Source organism: Camelus bactrianus, chromosome 9 (assembly GCF_048773025.1).
Source record: "Camelus bactrianus isolate YW-2024 breed Bactrian camel chromosome 9, ASM4877302v1, whole genome shotgun sequence".
Taxonomy (NCBI): domain Eukaryota; kingdom Metazoa; phylum Chordata; class Mammalia; order Artiodactyla; family Camelidae; genus Camelus; species Camelus bactrianus.
Window position 1 is genome coordinate 3,634,611 of NC_133547.1, and position 23,689 is coordinate 3,658,299.

The 23,689-nt window shown below is 50.4% G+C and overlaps 1 protein-coding gene across 5 annotated transcripts; it reads right to left on the minus strand.

Moving 5' to 3' along the window:
* Positions 1-2,298: 2,298 nt before the first annotated feature.
* MYADM (myeloid associated differentiation marker) lies at positions 2,299-9,534 on the minus strand. 5 transcript variants are annotated; one of them, XM_074369139.1, is made up of 4 exons: positions 9,276-9,534; positions 8,448-8,613; positions 6,176-6,241; positions 2,299-4,622 (listed from the first exon to the last, which is right to left on the minus strand). In XM_074369139.1, exon 4 carries the CDS (start codon positions 4,618-4,620, stop codon positions 3,652-3,654), a length of 969 nt encoding a protein of 322 aa, XP_074225240.1. In that variant the 5' UTR covers positions 4,621-4,622; positions 6,176-6,241; positions 8,448-8,613; positions 9,276-9,534; the 3' UTR covers positions 2,299-3,651. The 5 variants fall into 5 exon arrangements, with proteins under 5 accessions (XP_074225240.1, XP_074225243.1, XP_074225241.1 ...); XM_074369142.1 differs by lacking the exon at positions 6,176-6,241 and adding an exon at positions 7,979-8,112; XM_074369140.1 differs by lacking the exon at positions 8,448-8,613.
* Positions 9,535-23,689: the final 14,155 nt, after the last annotated feature.

Here is a 23,689-nt window from a genome sequence, read left to right on the forward strand (position 1 = left end):
TTCTCTGTTTTCTTCACTGTGTGTCTCCATTTATGTCTGTCACTCATCCTGTGACCCTCTCTGGGTCTTTGTATCTGTCTCACTGTGAATCAGTCTCCCTCTGTCTCTTCCTGTCCATAAATTCTTGCACTTCTGTCTCCCTGAATCTCTTCCTCTCCCTGTCTCTCTGGCTCTGTGGATCTGTCTCTCCGCCACCAACACCCCATGTCTTTCTCTTTGAGAGTCAATCTCTCTTTCTCTGTCTGTCCTCTTCTATTTCCCTCTATTTCTCTCTCCCCATCCCTTTCCCTCCGTGTCCATGTCTTTGTAGATGCTTTTGTCTCTGTCTCTACGAATCTCTGTTCGTGCTTGCCTCTTCCTCCTTCGGTATGTCTCTGTGCCTGTCCCTCTCTCTAGCCCACTCTCTGGTTCTGTCAGTCTCTCTCTCTCTGTCGCTGGGGGTCTCTCTCCCTCTCCTCCACCCCCTCCCCCCGCCTCAACTCTATCCTTGTCCCTTTCTCACCCACTTTATTTGTCTCCCTGGCTCTATGAATCTCTCTCATCTCTGGGGGCCTCTCCCTCCCTCCACGTCCCTCTGTGATTCAGTCCCAGTCTCCTGCTGTCTCTGTACTACTCTGCGTCTCCGTCAGGGGGTTGGGAGGGTCTGTCTGATTGTTGGCCCCGTCGGTCTCCTCCCGTCTCCCCCCTCTGTGCCTCCACCAGCGTCCCTTCCCTCTCTGGTCGCGCTTCGTCCCTCCCCCAGCTCCCGAGAGCTTCCTAGTCCGGGCTCCGAGGAGAACCGCTTTGTTGCCAAGGGCAACCACGGCCCACCCGGGGCTGCAGGGTGCCGTGCATTCTGGGACTTGTAGTCTAGGTCCGCGGACTGGCCGTTCTCCAAACGCGGCCAAGAACTTCCTCTCCCGGCATGCTTCGCGAAGCGGGGCGGGGCGCTGCCGCAGCTCCTGGGTACGCCGGACGCCCATCACAGCTTCTCTGGGAATTTTGGGAGTCAGGTCCAGCTCCCGGAAGCCGAAGGGGAGATAAGAGTATCCGAGGTTTCTCCTAGCCCCCCAAACATAGGATCCACTGACTTTCCAGCCACCTCCAGGCCTCTGCCGTGCCCCAGGACAGAGGATGGGGGGCGGGGTGGCCCCTAAAACTGACCTAGCAATCCCACCGCGCCCTATTCTAGTTCTGCTTGGGTTCTTTCTCTACTTACCAGCATTCACCCCCAGGTTCTTAAGGGGTTCTGCCTGGTGCCTTCCAGAAAGGGTTCAAGCACGGGATGGGGAAGCGGGGTGGGGGGCAAGACGCCCTTTGGGAAGGTGGGGACTGGTGTGAGTCAGAATTCTGGGGTGGTCACTGCAGAGATCAAAAGGAGCCTTTTCCTCACCAAAAAGACGTACGCCTGTTCTAGTTAGCCCCTCCCCCTCCTCCAGCGGGACCCTTCCCTCCCTTGCAGGATCTCTGCCCAATAGCTTTTGCGGGTATAGATGAAGAAGATAGGTTGCATGATCCTGGAGTTTTTTTCCAGATTCACATATTGATGTATTTGTGATCGTCCTCAAGCTGGAGAAACGGACTGTGGGTCAGAGAGTCACTGCAGGAGTAATTAATTTGATCTTCAGCAAGGTGTTCTATGGACCAGGTGTGTCAGGCAGCTTAGAACTGACAGTAAAATGGAGCTGAGGGTGAGAATATAGGCAGGGTCAGATCCTGAAGGCTTTGACTGAGGGACTTTGGTATTACCTATAGGCCATGTTGAGTGGGATAGAAGGATTTAAGCAGGGGAGGGCAGGATCAGATCTGGATGTTGAAGGCAGAGCATCCCTCTGGGGCCAGGGTAGGCTGCAGGTAGGCTTAAGGACGAGGCTGGGACAGTAGCTCAGGTGAAGCCAATTGAAACCTGAGCTGGGTCTGGGACAAGGGGACAGATATCAACAGGATTTAGGAGGAAGAATAGTGTTTGATGAGCCACCAACTGACTGAGAGGAGAGAATGGTAAGAAGTACCTGCGTTCTCAGCCCTGAGAGGCTGTTCCTGATGTGGGACACCTGAGGAGTTGATTTTGGAGGAAAGATGCCACACTCAGAAAGGGACATTGTATTTCTGATGTGCTCGTGGGACTCCAAGGAGGGCGAAATCTTGTTCATTTCTAGTCTAACTCTCCTGATGTGAGGGAGTAGTTTGGAAGATCCAGACTTAGCTAGTTTTTTTCTTACAAAGCCAATGTCATCTTGACCCCAGCCTCTTTCTCCTACCAAACCCAGGAATCGAGGCCCTGCCCTTTCTCCTGGATAACAATAAAGCAAGCACAAGTCTTTCTTTTATCTTTATGTTGAGGTTTTTTTAAAAATGAACATTACGGATGTGGGAGAAGGGACAAAGCTTCTCTCTGTGATTGACAGCAGGGGCTGATGGGAACCAGAAGCTCCGAGGAATTAAAAAAAAATAAAATATATATTTATACATTTATATAGATCATGTTATGCATGTGAGTCCCAGAGAAGCAGGAAGCAGCAGCAGAAAGCAACTAGCACACAGAAACACACGTGTGTGTGCACCACACACTCAAGCAATGCAGTTCCTTTGACTGTGGCACAGTAGCAGTTCCCAGCCCCCCAGCCCACGCCCCCCAAATTTTTTTTGAAAAGAAACTTCCCTTTTAAGAACAGAGCCATCCAGTAATTGTTGGCCCTTGTGACCAGAAAAAAGTAAAGGAAAAAACCCAGGCTAGCATCACCTTTAAGGCTGGCAGTGGCCATTTTCCTTCCTCCCTGCAGAGGACGGAGATGCTGTCTTTAACACTGAGACTGGAGGGCCACATCGCTGCCCATCACAAATACTTCAGTTTTCTTCAAGACCGTGCAGTTCTTTGCCAGCTCTTTTCTGATACCCCAGAGTAGTTGGGATGGAAGGTATCCACCCCTCGCTTCCTTTAAGATGGCGTCGAGGCAGTGGGGTTCTAGTAAGCCTGGCAAAAATTCTGGAGCCAATCTCAGGTGAGGCTGAGCACCAGGTGGGGCCTAGGGACCCAGGGTCTATGCTTTAAGGCTTCTGCCCATTGGAAATTATTGACCTCTAGAGTTTTGTTTTTTAACTTAAAGCGGAGGTGCACTGGACACCCCGCTCTGCTGGGAGAAAGGAGGCCCAATCCCTAGTTACCCACCCCACCACACCCCCAAACACACACACATACACACACACACCGACTAAGGCACAAGCAGGGCGGGCAGGCATGCTTTGGCAATGAGGCCCCTCCGGAGGCCCAGGGTATGAACAGCTGCAAAAGGGGTGTGTGATGTGGAGCTCAGCACCTTTGGAGGTGGGAGGGGGCGGTGGGGCAGAGGAGGAAGAAATCTCAGGGCTCCCGAGGGATCAGAAGGGAAAAAGGAAGAGGTGGTCAGGAAATAGGAAGATGAAGAAAGAGGCAGGATGACCAGAAAAGAGCCAGAAACAGGAGAAAATGGAGAAGAGAGAGGGAAGAGAAAGGGGCAAAACAGGAGGGGAAAAAGAGCAGAAGTGAAGGAAAGAGGAAAGAGAGCTGGATGAGTTGGGAAGGATGTGGGAAGCCTAGGAAAGAGGGGACCAGGAAGAGGACATCAGAGGACGTCAGAACTTGGCAGAGAACCTCCAGTGAGAAGAGGGAGTCAGGAGCCACTGGGCAGAGCCTCAGACCCTGACAAAAACCAGGCGGGCCGAGTACACCAGATCGGCCACGTAAGCCAGCAGGTTGATGGCTGTCAAGATGGCCACGGCCAGGCGGCGGTCCCAGGAACACACGTAGTAGGTGTGCTGACTGCCGCAGCTCACATCCCTGTACCGCCGGGGCTGGCCGCCATACTTCTCGTCGAACTGGTAGAGGGGCCAGAGGACCAGAGCGGTGGCGTAGAGGAGGACAGAGAGCAGGGCCAGCCCAGAGAGGAAGCTGGGGAAGGGGAAGGGCAGCATGTTGGTGCAGTCACCCAGGTTCAGCAGGATGGCCACGGCTGCCAGGATGAAGCAGATGGAATAGACGGCCACGCACCACTCCAGGGCCGGCTGGTGCTGGTACAGGTAGGGGCTGCTGATGAAGGCGAAGATGACACAGGCCACGAAGGTCTCCAGCACCTTGAGCAGGCCCGGCACGGTGGCCATGTAGCCAGTGATCTCACCAGGCCGGGCCCGGGTCCAGGCCACTTCGGTGGCGTAAGCCACACAGGCGATGCAGGAGAAGGTGGTGGCGGCGATGGCATGGTCCCGGGAGCGGCCGTGAGACATGAACTGGACGTAGGTGGTGGGGTAGATGATGGAAGCCGAGAGGCAGAAGAGGGCAGCGTAGCAGGCGTAGGTGATGGGGAAGTTGCGCCAGGACAGGGGGAAGCGGGCCTGGAGCCCTCCTAACTCGACGATGAGGATGATGAGGGTCACGGCGAAGCAGAAGCACCAGGTGAACATGGACCAGTTACCCATGGCCCCCGTCCAGGCGCCCACACTGGCCACCAGAGAGAAGGCCACACAGGTGGAGAGCAGCTGCAGCAGGCGGAGGAGGCCCAGGGGCTGGGTCAGCGCCCGAGGGGACCCCACGATGGTCGGGTAGCTCAGGCCTGAGGACGACGATGTGGTGGTCGTGATGGTGGTGCGGGTCACCGTCACCGGCATGGCTGCGGGAGGGGAAAGAAAGTGTCCCAAGAAAGTTGCAAACTGGAGAATCCAGGCTCCCAGCCCTTGCCTCCCTGGTGGGGCAGGGAGTGTGGACAGAGTAATCTGGTCTCCAGCGGGGGGGGTACCCAGGATGCGGGCCTTCCAGTTTTCAAAGTAGGCTAGTCCCAGGCCTACTGGGATGAGGTGTCACCCAGGTGCTAGCCCCCTCTTCGCTCCGCCCTCAGGTTTCCCGCCTCCCACGTCAGAGCTCAGGACTGTAGGCTCCTCTTTCTCTTCTTCCCAAGATCCTCCTTTCCTTGCCCCGAAATCCCCCTCCTGTAAAACCACATGCCTCCCTTCCCACTCCAGACCCGTAAACCTGCCCTACTTCCTCCTGGGACTCAGCCACCCAGCCACCCAGCCACCCAAGAGTCTGTTCTAAAGCACACTCCTCCCCTGCCCTTCCCATAACCCCTGTCAGAAGAAGAGGCCCTGCCTTCTGTGACCTCTTAAAAACCCCATCTCCACACTTCCTCCCTTTGGAGGACCCAGAGCTCTGCACCCCAGCGCCTGTGCCCAACTTCCTTCTTTCACCTAACGGACTTAAATATTTCCAGCCTCCAAATGGTCACGAGTCCAGCTTCCAAGTGGGAACATTCTCAGAGAACCCATGTCTGATCAGAGGGCCCAACCTCCCTGCCTGTCGCCTCTCCCTGAGCAGGCATCTGGTCCCAGCTCCTAGAAGACTAAGGGCTCTCCCTCCCTCTTGGAACTAATGTTCCATCTCAGGAGTCTGCTTTAGTCTGGAGTACTTCTTTGCAGAGGAAGCTGGGCTTCCCCCTGCCTATCTCCATGGGGTCCAGCCCCGCTCAGGAACCAACCAGCTAGTTCCCCAACTTCTGGAAAATGCAGCTACCCAGATTCTCAGCCAGTCCAGTGCCACTGAGAACTCAAGGCCTCTCTCATTCAGTAATACAGCTTCCCACCCTGAGGCTCTGGGCCCGCAGCACCAAGCACACCAGCCTCTGGGAAATCCGCTGTCTTCTGTCCCTTCAGAATCTATTGTTTAACATCCTTGTCCCAAAGGCCTAGCCTCAATTTCTGACCAGGGGTCCAGGTCCTCCCTCAGGCCCTAAAATATCTAATCACTTGGCTCCCACCCCTAAAAAGCTCAGAAGGCCTCTCTCAGCCACAGGGAAATAAACCTTCCTCCTTCCGGGGTCAGGCAGTGTCCCAGCTGGTTCCTACACAACAACTCCCTGAAGACACAAGAGGCCAGCCCCTAAACATGCTGCTTCCTCAGATACACAGGCGTCTGGGCCCCTCTCTTTGGAACCCAAAGATCTCAGGATCTGGGAGTCCATGTCCCCAGCCCCTCCTTCAGACCCAGCAGCACCCACCACCCAAAACTCTGGCCTCAGACTCCAATATTCAGGACGCTCAGCTGGCTCCTGCCTCTGACACGGGAGTCCAGGCCTCCAAGTCCTCCTCCTTCAGGCCCAGGAATACAGCCCCCCAGCCCCTCCTCCCTCAGACCCAGGAGTCCAGACCCCAGAGACCCCAGCGCACTCACCAGCGGCCTTCGCTGAGGACCCCACCAGAGGAAGATTCGGCTCTGGAGGCCGACTAAGTCAGACACCTGGAAAAGGCCAGTCGGAGGGCAGGAGGGAAAGAGAACGTCAGCCTCCAGCTGGGACCCGGCTCCGCCCTCCCGGGACCCAGGCGACCAGCTGGCCCGCCGCCCGCCCGGGTTTCGCCGGGAACACGAGGTGAGGCTCTGCAGACCCTGGGCGCGCCTCCCGGCCAGGGCAGGGACTTGGCCCCGATCCCCAAGGAGGTCCGGGTGGGTGACCCCAGGGAAGCCCCGCCCCTTCCTTCCTCCCCTCGTCCCTTACTGCGCCGGCGGGAAAGCAGGGAGCCCGGCGAAAGTGTAAGTCCTGCGGGCCGGCGTGGGCGTGTGTCATCCTAACCCTGCTCCGGCCGGGAAAACCGCGGGGCCGGCGGCGGGAGGGACCTGGGCGGTGGCTGCGGGGGCGGGCGGCCCAGCCGGCGCCGCGTCTCCGTGCCTTATAAGGGCTTCAAGTCAGCCCAGTCATTCGGAATGTGGCGGGGACCCGGAGGCGGTGCTGGGACCCCCGCCCTGCTCGTGGATTCCGGGGCGGGGGGTGGGGGGAGTGGGGCGGGAAGCCCGGACTCCAGGTTCCAGGAGGAGAATCCTGCAAGTTCGAATTTCTGAGTCCTTCAAAATGTGAGTTCTGGGTCCTGATATGGTGGGCTGGGAGCCTGGACCCCCAGGAAGGTCTCAAAGAGAGGAATAGTTGGGAATCCGGACCCCTGGGTTCGCCCAGAGGACCACCCCCCCCCCCGCCATGGGTCAGGAAACTGCACAGTATTGGAATCCAGTCCCTAGATAGTAACCACACCTCCCGCCACCTTCCGGAAGGCAGGTTTCTCGGCTAGAGCTGGGCCTCCCGGGCCACCTGGGAGGTGCTGCGCGGGAGCCCGCCGCCTCCTGCTCCGCCCCCACCCGGTCCGTTAGGAGGAAGTTGGGACGCTCCCAGAGATAAGAGGGCAGGTCACAATCAGTAAGTATCCTCTGGAAAGTTGGTTAGCGCACGGACCACCCGGACGGAAGGGGTCCATCTCCACTCTCAGCGCCCCCAGCCGCCGCTTGAGGTCAGAGCTCAGGAATGCACTGCCAGAGACCGGAGGAGGGAGAAGTAACACCCTTGCGGCTTCCCGACGTAGCTCAGGGCCTCTCACGGCCACGCCCCAGTCCTCTCCCCACCTCCACGCCAAGCACCACACCCCATCACTCCACTAACTCAGAATCGCGCCCTGAACCCCAGCTTCTGCTTTCAACACCCCGGGGCCCAGCTCTGTCCACACTTTGGGAGAGGGGTGTTGAATCTCAGCACGCCCCCAGCCCCCTCCCACTGGCCATTCTAGTCTAAAGTTCAGACTCGGTCCCCTGGATGGGAAGGTCAGCCACTCTCTCAAATCCAGGGCTTCCAACTCCAAGCTCCTCCCCAGCCCCCCAGGACCTCCTTGTACCAGATTCCAGTCCCCTTCAACCTGGGCACCAAGAAGTCCCCATCCCTCTGCACCCTCAGACCCAAGCCAGGCCCCCAGCCCCTCCTCCATCAGACCCAGGAGTATAGGCCCCCAGCCTCTCCTCCATCAGACCCCACAGTCTAGGCTCCAGGCATCCTCCTTTTTCAGATGCATGACCTGTGTGAGTTCAGGTCTCCAGCGCTCTCCCAGGAACCCGAGTCCTGAACCAGCCCGTCTTTCTAGGGACTCAGACATTTGGAATCCCTCTGCACCCAAGAATCCTGGACGTTGCTCCCACCCTCAAGGATTCCCGCAGCCTCACCTTACAGGCCTGTGGCGGCTGCGGCTGAAGCAGAGGCGACAGCTGCGGACCAGAAGGGTCTGCGGGCTGGGTGGGGTTGGCTGGCAGGACAGAGTGTGTGGGCGGGGCCGGAGGCGGGGCCAGAGATCCGGGCTCTAGGCGAGTAAGGGACTCCCCCAGCCAGGGCTATCCCAGCCCCGCCCCGAGGGCGGGGCCAAGGCAAAGACCACAGCCCTCCAGGGATAAATACACGGCGGATCCTCCGCCCCGCCAGCGGTGGGGGTTGAGGGCTGAGGTCACTGTTTCCGTGGTGACAAAACAGGAAGACACAACAGCTGGCGGAGTGGAGGCTCTAGGGGGCTGCCCTCCTCGACACAGCTCTAGAGAAGTCTCCAGGGCAGGCCTTGGAAGGCCGTTGCCATGGCAACCCCTCTGTTTAGACTTTGTTTAGGACAAAGCCCCCCAGCCCAGGTCCCCACCCCAGGCTCACCTCACTCAGTTCTCCCTCTCCCTTTCTGCCCACTCCTTCCTCGTCTGCTCCAGCCCCGCTCGTCCAGGATGGATGAAATCTTGGACATCTGGGTGGCCGCGGGTTGGAGGGCCGGGTCTCTCAGTTTAATGGGGTCTATGGGCTAGGGTTTCTGCCTCTTGGGTCCCTGAAGTAGGAAAGAGTGAGGGGTGTGCTGATCCCTAGGCTTTAGGGGGTTTCTGGGCTGAGGTCCCGTCTCCTGGGTCCCCAAAAGAACTGTGGTTGGATTTCTGTGTTTAAGGTTCTTAAGGGAGGAACAAACTGGGTCCCCTAATCCTCATTTACACTGGGATTCGCGGTGTGAGGGACTTACGGGCCCGACCCCTGGGTCCCCTATGTGACTGTCGGTAAGGGCAGGGGAGGGGGTTTATTGGTAGCAAAATTTCTGGAATCGGGGAGATATGAATTGGGGGCATGGACTCCCAGGTTCCACATGACGCCAAGGCTGCGGGCCCAGATGTGGTTGTAAGCCGAGCCTCTTGGGTCTGGAAGGGAGAGATATTTTTGGCCTGCATTCTTGGCTCCTACAAAGAGGGAGGGGCTCAGAAGCTTAACGAGGACGAGGCTGGGGGTGCTGAGGGCTCCAGATTCCTGGTTCCTGCAAGAGGGAAGGCCCCAGTGCAGGAGGGGGGCCCCGGGGTCTTTTCTAAGGGGCGGCTCTGGGGCCCTGAAACGGATTGACAGAGCCAAGAAGACAGCGGGAGCTGAAGGTCGCGACGCATGGCCCGGGGCTGGGGCGGGAGGGGACCGGGGCGCCCGGGTCCCTGCCTGCTGGCCGGGCTCACTCACCGCGATCCGCAGTCTTCCTAGGCGCGGCCTCGCTCGCGGCTGTCGCTGGGCGGGGCCTGGTGGCGGCGGCGGCGGATGCTGGGCGGCGCTGAGCTAACGGGGCGCTGTCCGCGAGGCTGCTGCTGGGTGCCTTCCAGGCCGCCTACTGAGGAGGCTTTGAGGCCGAGCCCCTGGGTGGAAGCCGGCGCGCGGCGCGGAGGGAGGGGTAGGAAGGGACGCGGGAGCTCTGTGTCCCCGGCTGCGTGCCCTACGGAGCGGGAGGGGCCGGGGGACACCTGGACGCTGTGTGCGCGGCAGAAGCGGGGGGCGGGGGGGGGGAAGGGTGTGCAGCCTGCGTGCCCACTTTTGCGCCCCGCAAAGGCGGTAGACGCAGACCGTCTGTCATCCTGTGCCCTGCCCAGGAGAAGGGGTCTCCACGAGCCCCGCGTCAGGACGTACAAGGAGTCAGGACTGGTCTTCGCCGGAGGTTCTCCAGAGACGACCCCAGATTCTACTCACACACCTCCGTGGCCTCCAGCGTAGAAGCCGCTCTTACTCACTTCCTGCCCAGCTCCTAAGATACCCCAGATAGTTCAGAGGCCGTCTCTACGCACGCAGTTGACTACAGTTGTGCTCGCTGGTGGAAGTGTTTCCCCTCCAGGCACGAAAACCCTCAAAACAGCAGAGTTTAGGGTGGCAGGAACAGGAAACAAACATTTACAGACTGAGTCATCAGGTGTGATCCCGAGAGGTGACCCGCAGGGTTCCCGGGTCTGTGTAATCTGGCTGCGTGTAGTGTTTACCCCGCCTGCGGAGCAGCACGTGGACCCCAGAGATGCGGTCTCCATCCCGGCACTGAAATCCCGTCTCAAACAGGCCGTGCCTCTGTTCTGTGAGTCTAGCTGCCTCTGGGTGATTGGGGTACGTGGACCCGCCCACTGACTTACTAACAAACCGAGTTCCTTGATCAGAAGCAATACTGTGTGGGTTAACACGACGGTGAATAGGGCCATTCAGCGTGTGTGCAGATGCCGCCGTTGGCAGGAATGTGGAGGGCAAGGAAAGCAAATATAACCCGGAGTTAATTATTTCAGGCAGGAAAGTCGTTGCCCAATCCACGATGGAAGGGGTCCAATGTGGTCCTCAGGTGACCGCGTATCTGGCTGGTCTCCCTAGGAAACCATACCACACTGAAGGCCCAGCCCTGCTGCTGCCCAGTAAGGTGGCCTCCCCATCAGCCCATCAGTGACAACGCTCTCTAAGCTTTGATGAGGCAAGACCATGTATAGCCCGCCATGGTCACTTTGCTCATAAGCCCATTAAGCCTGTGCTGGGGAGACTGGGGAAAGAAGCTGACTGAGCGTGGGCACCTGATCTCCTTAGTGGTTAGTGGCAGTCTGTGTAAGAGAGGCTTTTTGGGGGGAGCTCACCCGGGTACAGATTATGAACCGTTTTTCACTTCTGACACCAAATGTGTGGGTTTTTTCTCCCTCCCTCCCCTCCCTTCCTTTCCTCTCCTTTCCTTTTCCTTCCTTCCTTCCTTCCTTCCTTCCTTCCTTCCTTCCTTCCTTGTTAACAACCAGTCCATAACTCCGGACACCACCTGCATGTCCAGTGATTCACTTCAGTTCTGAATCAGGGTACACTAACCACTTGGACCTGTCCTCAGGCCTTGCAGATTAAGGGCTTCATTCCACAAGACCACCCCCACTTCAAACACCAGTCCCAAGTCCCAGGCCTCCCACATTTCCTACCAACTTAGGTATTAATCGGGGTTCCCATGACTCCCTCCTTGTTAGCATATGAAGTTACTGAGCCTATAAAAGCTAACAACCCTGCGCCCCGCGGCCTCTTGCTCTCTCTTGCCTTTAGGGACAGCCTGCTCTCTGTCTATGGAGTGTGTATCTGTTTTTACTTTAAACTAAACAATCCCGCACGCCTCGTGGCCTCTCTGGCCTTCTGAGACAGCCTCCACTCTGTCTATGCAGTGTGCATCGCTGAATAAATCAACTTTTACTCAACTATGGCTCGCTCTTGAATTCTTTCCTGCATGAAGCCAAGGACCTTCTCTTGGCGGGGCGCATCCCAGGGACTCAGCTGAGACCTGGGACGTGGCCATCCCCTCGTGCCCCATTTTCCTGTTTCAGCCTCAAGGAGTCACTCTCCTTTGTTGGGCTGTCATCTTCAACAAAGGGCTTCCATTTGGGACCTCGCATGTGAGCCAGATCACACCAGGTGTTGTTGCTGCAGCCAGCAGGAAGTGGAGAGGGGGAGGGGCAGCATGCTTCTTTCGCTTTAAGTCTGTGATCCTCAAGTTACACACAGTCCTTGGATGTCCCACTTCATTCTGGGGTACCCCAGAACTCAGTGACATGGCCACGTATAAGACTGGAGAGTATAGTCTTCAGCTGGGCAAACATACACCCAGATAAATCTTCTAATATAGAGGAAAGAAACTGGGGGGAAATACTGGTGACCTCTGCTGTGACCCACAGGAATATACACAGCCCAGACGGTCTGAACTCCAGACACGTGTAGTGGGTGCTCACTGAGCCTCCACTGGGTGTCACAAAGGTCCAAACTCAATGCATCCAAAATTAACAGCCGAGGGGGTGGGTCTACTCAGTGGTAGAGCGCACACTTAGCATGCATGAGGTCTGGATTCAATACCTCCATTAAAAAAAAAAAAAGATTCAACCAAAATTAACAGAGCTTCCCTCCTGTGCACAGATCACCATATCATCATAAATGTCACAACCTGTCATCTTGCTGCATAAGCTAGCATTCTTTTTTATTTTATTATTATTTGTTCGGGGTTTTTATGGGGGGGGGACGTAATTAGATTTACTCGTTTAATTAATTTTTCTGAAGGAGGTACTGGGGATTGAACCCAGGACCTCATGCAAGCTAGGCATGCGCTCTACCACTGAGCTCTCCCCTCCCCCTCAAGCCAGACTCCTAAGACTTGTCACTGATATTCATTTCCCATATCCTCCCACATCCAATCAAACACCAAGTCCTGTCACCTCCTATACTCTCTCTCAGATTCATCAACTTACAGAAATACATCTCTGTATTAGTCCCATGTTGCTGGGCAGTACATTTCCCCAAAGGAATAAAATTCTGACACATGCTACAGCATGGAGGAACCTTGAAGACTTGATGCTGTGAAATAACCCAGACACAAAAGGACAAATACTGTATGATTCCACTTACATGAGCTACTTAGCGCAGTCAAATTCATAGAGACAGAAAGTAGAATAGCATTTACCCAGGGCTGGGGGCAAGGGGGGTGAGAGTCAGTATTTAAGGGATCCAGAGTTTTAGTTTGCCATGATGAAAAAGTTCTGGAGGTGGGTAGCGGGGACGATCGCACACCCATGTGAATGCACTTAACCCACTAAACTGTTCGCTCAGACTTGGGTAAAGGGGCACATTTTAGGTTATATATATTTTACTACGGTAGTTAAAAAAAATAAAAAGAAAGAATAGCCTGGCCAGTCTCGAAAAAGAAAAACAAAGCTGAAGGATGTATGTTACCAGGTGTCAAGACTTCTTTAGGAAGCCGAGTGACTGCGTGAGGTGGTACTGGCGCAAAACCAGACAAATTGAACCATGGAAAGTACTGGAGAGTTCAGAATGGAGAGGGAGAGGGAAACGGAAGCTCGTTAATACCCTGAACCTTCTTTTTTTTTTTTTTTTTTTCAAAGAATGTTTGGGTATGGAGAGTGGAATTATCCAAGCATCACTGACATGGACTTGGGCCAGATCCACACTTGCTGGATGGAACTAGAGGAATCCTCAGAGTGACTCAGTTCCTTGTGCTCTCTTTGCCTCACAAGCCCACCCTCAGAAGCACACCCCTAGAATCTTCAGTATCTAAGCAACCCTCCCCCTCTGACTGGGCTCCTCTGGTTCTTACACCACCCAGCACCACATGGATAAATGCATTTCTGCCTCCCTTTGAGCAGCGCTGTCCAATAGAAATGCAACATGAGCCACCAATGTAGTTTAAACATTTCTAGTAGCCAGATTTGTTTCTTCTGTTTTCAATTTGGTGGCTTTTGATAGATGTCTACACCCATGAAATCACCACCACAATCAAGAGAGCTAACATTTCCCTCCCTCCCCAAGGGGTGCAATTTTCAAATTCCCAGTTTATCCCTTCCCATCCCCCTTAACCCCTGGTAAACATAAGTTTGTTCTCTATGTCTGTGAATCTGTCTGTTTTGTAGATAAGTTCATTTGAGTCCCTTTTTTTTAGATTCCACATATAAGTGACATCATATGGCATTTTCCTTTCTCTTTCTGTCTTACGTCACTTAGAATGATGATCTCCAGGTCCATCCATGTTGCTGCAAATGGCATTATTTTATTCTTTTTTATTCTAATAGTCACATTTTTAAAAAGCAAAAAGAGAAACAGATGAAGTGAACTTTAGTAGCATATTATAATTAACCTAATTGGTCAATATGTTTTATATTTTTTTTCTGGAAAAAAAAACTCAGTAAGACTTTCTTGTTGGCCATGGTGATGGTGGTGGCCTGTATTCTCCTTAAAATCCAGTGGCTATTTGCACTTAGAGCCCATCTCAGTTTGGAGGCTAAGGTTTCAAGGGAAATGTGGCACCTGCAGGTAGAATTCATAAAATGGACAGTTGAAAAGGCAAAGTCACATGTTCAAGTTGTCCAAACATTCTTGAAAGATATCTGCTAGCTGAACCAAGTATCCACCTTTAGATTTAAATTATGCATAAATAAAATTTAAAATTCAGTTCTGCAGCCCCACCACGCACATTTCAAGCACTCAGCGGAGACGTCACATGGGATAGCACAGCCTTAAAATGTGTTAGGAAAGGACCGCTTGTAAGAAGCTCTTCGCAGGAAACTGCCTTCAGCTGACACTCCTTTTGCCTTTCAGTTTAGCAGAGCTACATTGTAACTCGCTTTTAAATCAGGCGCCTCCCTACCCTACTCATTGCCCCCCACCCAAGCACTTTTCAAATCTTCTGATCACACAGTACCTTGCCTCACCGGTTGGTTTTCTCCATAGATCAAAAGTATGAGAATGAAGAGTAAGTAATGAATAGATGACCAGCTCTCTCCCCAGCTTTCCCTTCACTCATCTCGTGAACAGGCTGTGTGGACAAGACAGCATTTAAAGAGAAGAGTGGAAGTGGACAAGCCTGCACCCAGTGGAGGGACGGCGAGGGCTCTGACCCCCTGCCTCAAGAATTAAGATCACTTTCACGTTTCCCTTTAAAACTTCCATGGCTGAGCAGAATCTTCTGAGTTGGTTTTCTTGGACACTGAGTCCACCATCTCCCCAGACTGTGGGCACCTTTCCTCTCTACCGACACTTGCCTCTCCAACCGTTGGCTTTCGAGCGCAGTGAGCAGCCGGACCTGAGTTCAACAACACTCTGTTTATTAGCCTGTGCAAGCCTGTCCTAGCATACAGATTCCAGCAGTATTTTTAAAAATAATACTTTGTGACAAAGTGTAACATTTTTTTAAAGGCAGGAAAGTTACAGCAGTGATGCAAGTCCAGGATTTTTTTTTTAACTTTTTTGGGGGGAGGGGTAGGTAATTAGGCCTATTTATTTATTTATTTTAACTGAGGTACTGGGGACCGAACCCAGGACCTCGGGTATGGAAGCACGCGCTCTACCACTGAGCTCTACCCTTCCTCACTAAGTGGGGTTTATTCTAGGAATGGAAGAATGGCTAAATATTCAGAAACCATTAATGAGATTTATCACACGAACAGGGCCAAGTAGGAAGAAAAATTGTGTGATCATCCCATATGTGCTAACAGAATATTTGACAAAATTTAATTTTAAAAAACCCACTCTGAATAAATAGGAAGTTACCGTTCCTAAAGCTGTCAGACATCTGTGGTTCTCCAGGGTTCCCGCTCCGTGAACGGGTTTCTCTGGTCTTTGGTGTCAGCATTAATACTACAGAGCAGGTCTGGTATTTGGGGGACTTCCCAGCATTTAAACCCTCAACTTATTTTTGGGGGGTGGGAGGGTGGGTAACTCCTCATTGCAGACACACTAGTGGGAGCTGGTGTCTGATTTATTGGGAAGACTAAGGCAGCTAGACCTGCCTCCTACTCCGCCGTCCCAGAAAGTGGGGAGCAGGCAATTGAATGCTTCCTCCTGGGACTTTGAATGAGGCAGGAAAGAGGCAAGGACACAGGGAAATTAAAAGCACAGTTGCAAGGGCCAAGATGTCATTGGCTTAGTGTTGAGAAGAGGGAGTGACCGCTGGAGCTGGTGGCGGTACCTCTCCCCAGCCCGGGGTGGCTGCATGTGACTGAACATTCTCTCTGCTGTCTAATCTTGGCTTCCTGCCAAATTCCTATTCTCCAGCCTTTCCCATGCACTCTGTGATTTACTCAATGCAGGGGCCTTCCGTTAAATTCCTCCTCTGCTTCTTAGATTGAGAAGCAATGCCTATCATTTGCAAGCCAGGCCCACATAGGTAGAGGCTTTCCCCTCCACACCGCAGCAGACCCTCAGGAATCCCCCAATCCTGGCAGCCCAATGGAGGTTTCACGCCCCTGAGACGATTTTGCTTCTCCTCAGGACGCAGATTGGATTAACAGATGGTGACTTTAGTCGTGCTTAAGCAAAATAGACTGAAGTCTTCTGTTCTGAAGACGTAGGCTGCATGGCAGGGGTGGGGATGAGGAAGGAAGGAAATCGATCTGATTTGGAAAACTCCCCTGCGAAATGTACTTATCAGATGGAAATTAGTCTCCGTCTTAAGGCACCAGACAAATAAACTAGGGTTCCTTCAGATAATGCAACATTTTGCATGCCTGAAAAAATAGAATTGGGGAGGGGGATGGTGTAGCTTAGCGGTAGAGCACCTGCCTAGCATGCATGAGGTCCAGGGTTCAATCCCCAGGACCTCCATTAAAAATTAATTAATTAATCTAATTAACCCCCAAAATGAAAAAAATAGAATCTGGAAGCTCTAGTTACCTAATTAGAAAATCTTCCAGGATATAGTCAAATGAGAAAGACAAGATGCAGAAACACGTATGAGAATTTAACCTTCCGTGTGAGGAAACATAAAAATAAGAATAGGTATTCCTTTGTTTGCTTAAACACTTGGAAGGGCCCACAAGAGACTCAGAAAACTGGTGACTTCCAAAGGAGGGCAAAAATAAAGAGATGTAAGGTACAGTGTAGAAAGGAAACTGCTTCAGGGATGTGTATAAACCTAAAGCTGTAAACACATTAACATATTACTTATTTAAAATTGTAACTGTGTAGGGCTTCTATGGCTCAAGGCGTGGAAAGTCCTTAGAACAATGGTTCCATGTCAGGACATGCTAATTATTACACAGTATATAATCTATATCAATATTATATGAAACATGCCATGGAAAATTCTAGAAAGATATAAGAAATTAGTTCAGACGGGAGGGAAAGGAGGACTGGACTGCTGGAACCCTGGTATGGGTGAGAGATTTATCTTTCGCTATCCACCCATTTTTGTGTATTTTCTGAATCCTCTACCATGGTAAATATATTGCCAAGTCAAACCACATAAGGACGAGTGCGTTTTAACCAGCTATTTATAATCTGCCAGGCAAGGAGCCTGATAATGACAAGTGAATACAGATGCCTTTCTCTACTGAGCTTCTAGGAGGAGACCAGAGGCAGGCATCACAAGTGTGGTGGCTCCCAGTCACAGATAAAAAGAGTGTGTGTGGTGCGAGTCAAAGACACACAGACACGCAGTGGGTGCAGAGAGAGGGTGTAGCTCAGTGGTAGAGTGCTTGTTTAGCACGCGCGAGGGCCTAGGTTCAATCCCCAGGACCTCCACTAAAATAAACAAACCTAATTATCACCACTCCCCCCGCCCCCGCCTTAAATGAAGGCTTGAAGGCCCAGATTGATTTAACCCAGCGTCTGTGTGCCCAGGGTAGGTCTTGCATACCTGCTGTTAGAGATCCTGAGCCAGGCTGCGGCCAGGAGAGCGCGTCACCTTCTGGGTCGCCCACCCGGCCCAGGTAACCTCTGCACGCCCTCTGGGGCCTCGCGTCAGGCCGGGAGCACAAGAGGCTTCCGTACAAACACCTCGTTTCAGGCCAGCCAAGGCTGAACCTAGGCGCTCACCACTTGCGGTCTCACTTTCTAAACCCGCAGTTAACGCGGGGAGAGGATAGCTCAGTGGTAGAGTGTGTGCTTAGCGTGCACGAGGTCCTGGGTTCATCTCCAGTACCTCCATTGAAAATAAACAAATAAACCGAATTACCTCCCCCCCCAACCCCCCCAAAAAGTATAAAAAAAATAAATCTGCAGTTAAAAGGCGTTGGCCAGTCGAAAACGCACAAAAACAACTCAAAGCGGAGCTGGCTGGCTCTGTGGGGTCGGGTCGCGTCCGTGTTAGGTCTCCCTCTAGCGGACAGTGCGGGTAGTGCACACTCAACCTGGAAATGGAACAGGAGACTGTCTTCCGGTCCACGCAGTGTCTTAGGGCAAGTGAACAGTCCAAGACGCTCGCTGCTCTGCGAGCACATATCCAAGGAGAGACAGTGAGTAAGCAACCACCTACACTAGCCCTACACTCTGGCTAAAGAACTAAAAGGATTTGGAGGAGATGGGGGGGTCTGATTTAGGCTGAGTGGAAGGGACTTTTGAAGGCATGACATTTGGCCTGAGAGCTTAAGGATGCAGAGAAACCAGAGTCCAAGGAAGGCGGAACATTCCAGACACATGCCTTGAGGGAGGGGGACTCCTCCCGTGTGCTCAGGGAAGAGCGGGAAGACCAATTCAGATGCATCCAGAGTGACAGAGAGACTGCGGTGTGAAATGAGGCAGATAATGCAGTATTGCCACAAAGACAGATGCACAGATGGATGAAACGAAACACAGATTTCAGAGACGAATACACAAGCAGAGAGCCACTCGGTTTATGAACAAACACACAGCATTGCAGTGGGGCAAGGAAGAACCCTTCCTTCCTTCCTTCTTTCTTCCCTTCCTTCCTTCCTTCCTTCCTTCCTTCCTTCCTTCCTTCATCCCTCCCTCCCTCCCCTCCTCTCTTTCCCAGTGATCCCCTACCCCAGACCATATCCCCGAATAGATTTCCAGATGGTTCTTGGGTCTGTGAAAGAGAAAACAATACATATTCAAAAATAAGACATCATTGTGATGTTGGGATTGGCAACAGTTTCTTAAACAGGATGCAGAAGCATCGCATCCAAATTAAAAGTGGTAAATTGGACAATTTTTTAATATTAAAGGTTTATTTAAAACTAAATTCTCACCTTGAGTATGCAAAATACAAACTCCACAATAAACTGGGCAATCTTAAAATGGAGAACTTCTGTTGCTATAGACTGAATGTTTGTGTCTTCCCTCCCACCCCTAAATTCATATGTTGAAATCCTTAGCCCCAATGTGCTGGTATCTGGGTCTGGGCCTTTGGAGGTGATTAGCTCATAAAGTGGGAGTCCCATGAATAAGATGAGTACTCTTATAAGAGAGACCCCAAGTCTACCCAGGCAATAGAAATAAAAGCAAAAATAAACAAATGGGATCTAATTTAACTTATAAGCTTTTGCACAGCAAAGGAAACCATAAGCAAAACAAAAAAACAACCTACAGAATGGGAGAAGATATTTGCAAATGATGTGACTGACAAGGGCTTAATTTTCAGAACATACAAACAGCTCATACAACTTAATTACAAAAAACAAACAACTCAATCCAAAAATGGGCAGATCTAAACAAGCAATTCCCCAATGAAGACATACACATGGCCTATAGACGCACGAAAAAATGCTCAGTATTGCTAATTATCAGAGAAACACAAATCAAAACTACAATGAGGTATCACCTCACACCAGTCAGAATGACCATCATTAAAAAGTCCACAAATGATAAATGCTGGAGAGGCTGTGGAGAAAGGGGAACCCTCCTACACTGCTGGTGGGAATACAGTTTGGTGCAGCCACTGTGTAAAACAGTATGGAGATTCCTTAAAAGACTAAAAATAGACTTACCATACAATCCAGCAATCCCACTCCTGGGCATATATCTGGAGGGAACTCTAATTCGAAAAGATACATGCACCCCAATGTTCATAGCAGTACTATTCACAATAGTCAAGACATGGAAACAACCCAAATGTCCATTGACAGATGACTGGATAAAGAATTGTGGTATATTTATACAACAGAATATAACCCAGCCATAAAAAAGAATTAAGTAATGCCATTTGCAGTAACATGGATGGACCTGGAGAATGTCATTCTAAGTGAAGTAAGTCAGAAAGAGAAAAGAAAAATACCATGTCATTCATATCTGGAATCTAAACACACACACACACACACACACACACACACACACAAATGAACTTATTTATAAAATGGAGACTGACTCACAGACATAGAAAACAAACTTATATTTACTGGGGGTGGGGTGGGGTGGTGGGAAGGGATAAATTGGGAGTTCGGGATTTGCAAATAATAACTACTATATATAAAATAGATGAACAACAAGGTTCTACTGTAGAGCACAGGGAACTATATTCAATATCTTGCAATAGCCTATAATGAAAAAGAATAGGAAAAGGAATCTATATCTATCTATATCCTTATGTATAAATAGAACAGTGCCTCAAAGATGTGACATCCTGTTGCCTGTTAACCACTAAATTCTTTCTTGTATATGCAGTGAATTTCTGGAAAAAAGACAGAGGGACGTGGGGAGAAAACTGGAAAACTGGGATGTGTGGGGGACCTATTTGACCAAAAAAAGAATTTTTTTATATATAATTGACGTGTAACATTGTTTAAGTTTAAAGTGTACAACAGTGTTGATTTGACACATTGATACACGGCAATATAATTGCTACCATAGGGTATAGTATAGATTTGATACATTTCTGTATCACAAAACGATTGCACCTCAGTGTTAGCGAACACCTCTATCGCATCACATAATTGCCATTTCTTTTTTGCGGTCGGAACAATTAAGACTCAGTCTCTTAGCAACTCTGAAGTTTATAATATAGTATTGGCTATCGTCACTATGCTGTGGGTTAGATCCTCAGGACTTACTTATCTACTAGCTCCCAGTTTGTACCCTTCAACACCATCTCCCCCAATTCCCCCACCCCTCTGCCCTGGTAACCACCACTCAGCAGTGCTAAGATTCCACATAAGAGTGATGTCATACAGTATTTTTTTCTCTGACTTCACTCACTTTGCATAACGCCCCCAAGGCCCATCCTTGTCACAATCCTTTTCATTTTCTTTTCTTTTTAAAAAACTGAAGTAGAATTGACCAATTGCATTATGTTAGTTTCAGGTGTACAGTGTAATGACTCAATATTTGTTCATATTGCAAATGATCACTACAATAAGTCTAGTTATCATCCATCCCCCATACGGTTACAATTTTCTTTTTTTCTTTCTTGCCATGAGAACTTTTAAGATGTACTCTCTTAGCAACTTTCAAACACAGGATGTGGACTTGTTAACCACCATCACCATCTGTTTCATACCCCTAGGACTTTCTTATTTTATAACTGCAAGTTTGTACCAGTTTGTAACCTTTTGTCTTATAGGACCACCGTTGTATCCTTTGTAATGTACAATGTAAATTATTACTGAGTCAGAAGCTGGCAACATAATTTCATCTGGCCAGCAGGTAGCCTTATGATCTTGCACGAGGGAAGATGCTTCTTTATCACCCAGAGTCTAGAAGGACACTTAAAAGCACTTGCCCCTGGGGAGAAAACAAGCCTCATTGCAAAGACTGAGATAGTGATACACAAAGAGAGATGGTTGACATGTCCCCAAACAGGCAGCTGGCAGGAAGGCTAGAATTTGAACCCACATTTGATCTCCAGCCATGGGCTCCATCCCAGCACCTATCCCTGGGCTTTGGTTTCTATGAGTCAGACTGTGTCTACCCCAGCAGACTGGGAGCTGCTCCAGGGCTGGCACCACACCCAGTTCCTCTCTGGAATGAGGATCCTAAGAGGTTTCCAGAACTCTGTGTCATTGCTCAGATGAACTTAGGTCTGGAGAGGGAGAGATGGGATTGGCCCGGGGGCCCCCACCCTTTTTCTGATGGCTCTCTGTGTACTTCTGGGCAGGAGTCTAGGGCAGGCTGTGTCAGGAAAGAAACCAGGCAAACTTTTATATGCAAACCTGGGCCCCATGAGGGCTCTCTCTTGCATGCTGAGATCTCCCTCCAGAGGGCTGTGATGGAAAAATGCGTTTGTCCCAGACATGGATAAAGATGATAATAATTCTTTCCGTCAGTAGTTATGTGTTAACTGTGTACCATGGTCACAACCACATAGGATAAGGCAGGGGACAAGACAGACATGGTCCTGTATGCAATGGGATACTACTCGGCCATAAAAAAGAATGCAATCTTGTCATTTGTGACAACATGGATGGACCTAGAAGGTTTCACGCTAAATGAAATAAGTCAGACAAAGACAAATGCTGTATGATTTCACTTATATGTGGAATAAAAAAAACCCCAAAACCAAATGAACAAACATAAAACAGAAACAGAGCTATAGACACAGAGAATCAACAGGTGGTTGGTTGCCCGAGGAGAGGGGCTAGGGTAGGAAAGAAATGGATGGGAGAGATTAAGAGGTGCACATTTCCAGTTGCAAAATAAATGAGTCATAGGTATGAAATGTACGGCGTGGGGAATATAGTCAATAACTATGTAAGATCTTTGTACGGTGCCATATATTGTAGCTAGCCCTGTCCTGCTGATCAGTTTGAAATGTAGAGAAATATCAAATCCCTATGTGGTGTAACAGGAACGAACATCATATAATAGGTCAGTTATATACCCAAAACAAGCAAATAAACAAACTCATAGAAAAAGAGATCAGATTTGTGGTTTCCAGAGGCAGGAGCTGAGGGGAGCGGGAATTGGATGAAGGTGGTGAAAAGGTACAAACTTCCATTATAAGACAAGTGAGCACTAGGGGTGTCATGTCAGCCATGACAGATACAAGTAACGCTGCCTCCGTTCTCATGAAAGTTGTGAAGAGAATAAATCTTAAGAGTTCTCATCACAAGGAATAAAATTTTTTTCTATTTCCTTAAGTTTGTATCTATAGGAGATGATGGATGTTTACCAAACTCATTGTGATAATCAATTCACAATGCATGTAAATCAAATCATTAGACTGTACACCTTGAACTTATACATGGCTGTGTGTTAATTACATCTCAATAAAAATGGAAGAAAAAAATTTTAAAGACAGACATAGTAGGGAGGGTATAGCTCAGTGGTAGATCATGTGCTTAGAATGCATGAGGTCCTGGGTTCAGTCCCCAGTACCTCCATTTAAACAAACAAGCAAACAAACTTAAATACCCCTCCCCCCAAAAAAGTGGGGGAAAAAAAAGACAGACATAATCCATCAAGGGCCACATTCTAACGAGACAGACAGAGTAAAAGGCTATCAAATGTGAAAAGTGCAATAAAGTCAGGATGCATGAGGGTCCTAGGAGGAAGGGGGGTCCTGCTTTAGACTGACCTGGCAGGCACTGGCCACGTCAGAGATGGTAAATCTGAGCTGAGAACTGAAGGATGAGGAGGAGCAATCCCTAAAGATCCTAAGGGAGTCTGGACATCCAAACACAGGCAGGAATTAGCAAAAGGACCCTACGTAAAAGGGATGCAACACACGTGTATGGAAAGCAGCCCCAAGGCTAGTGGAGTGGACCCGGTGAGAGACAATGGCCCGGAGGCAGGAAGTGATGCAGCCCCGGCTGGCTGGAGCCAGGTCGCGGAAGGAGTTTTAAGGACACGATAAATTCTCTGGCTTTTGTTCAGAGTAGGAAGGGAAGCAATGAGATGCTTTTCAAACTGGAAATGATATCATTTGATTTCTGCGCTTCAAGGAGTCTTGCTGGGTGGAGAAAAGACTGCAAGGTGGTGAGAATGAAACCAGGAGGCCAGGCGAGGAGGGCAGAGCAGACAGGGGTCTTTGGGAAAGAGGTCGGTGGTCGGCGGCGGGTAGTTTCAGGGGACAGAGAGGTAACTGGGGAGAGCCTTACACTCAGCAAACATTTATTTATCTATTTCTTAAATTGAAGTATAGTTGATGCACAATATTGTGTTTCTGGTGTACAGCAAAGTGATTCAGTTGTACATACATATATATGTATACTTTTTTCATATTCTCTTCCATTATGGTTTATTATAGGATATGGAATATAGTTCCCTGTGCTATAAGTAGGACCTTGTTATTTACCTACTTTATATATAGTAGGTTTTATCTGCTAATCCCAAACTCTCAATTTATCCCGACCCCCCATCCCCTTTCCCCTTTGGTAACCATAAGTTTGTTTTCTATGTCTGTGAGTCTATTTCTTCTTTGTAAAATAATCTCCTTTGTGTCATATTTTAGATTCCAAATA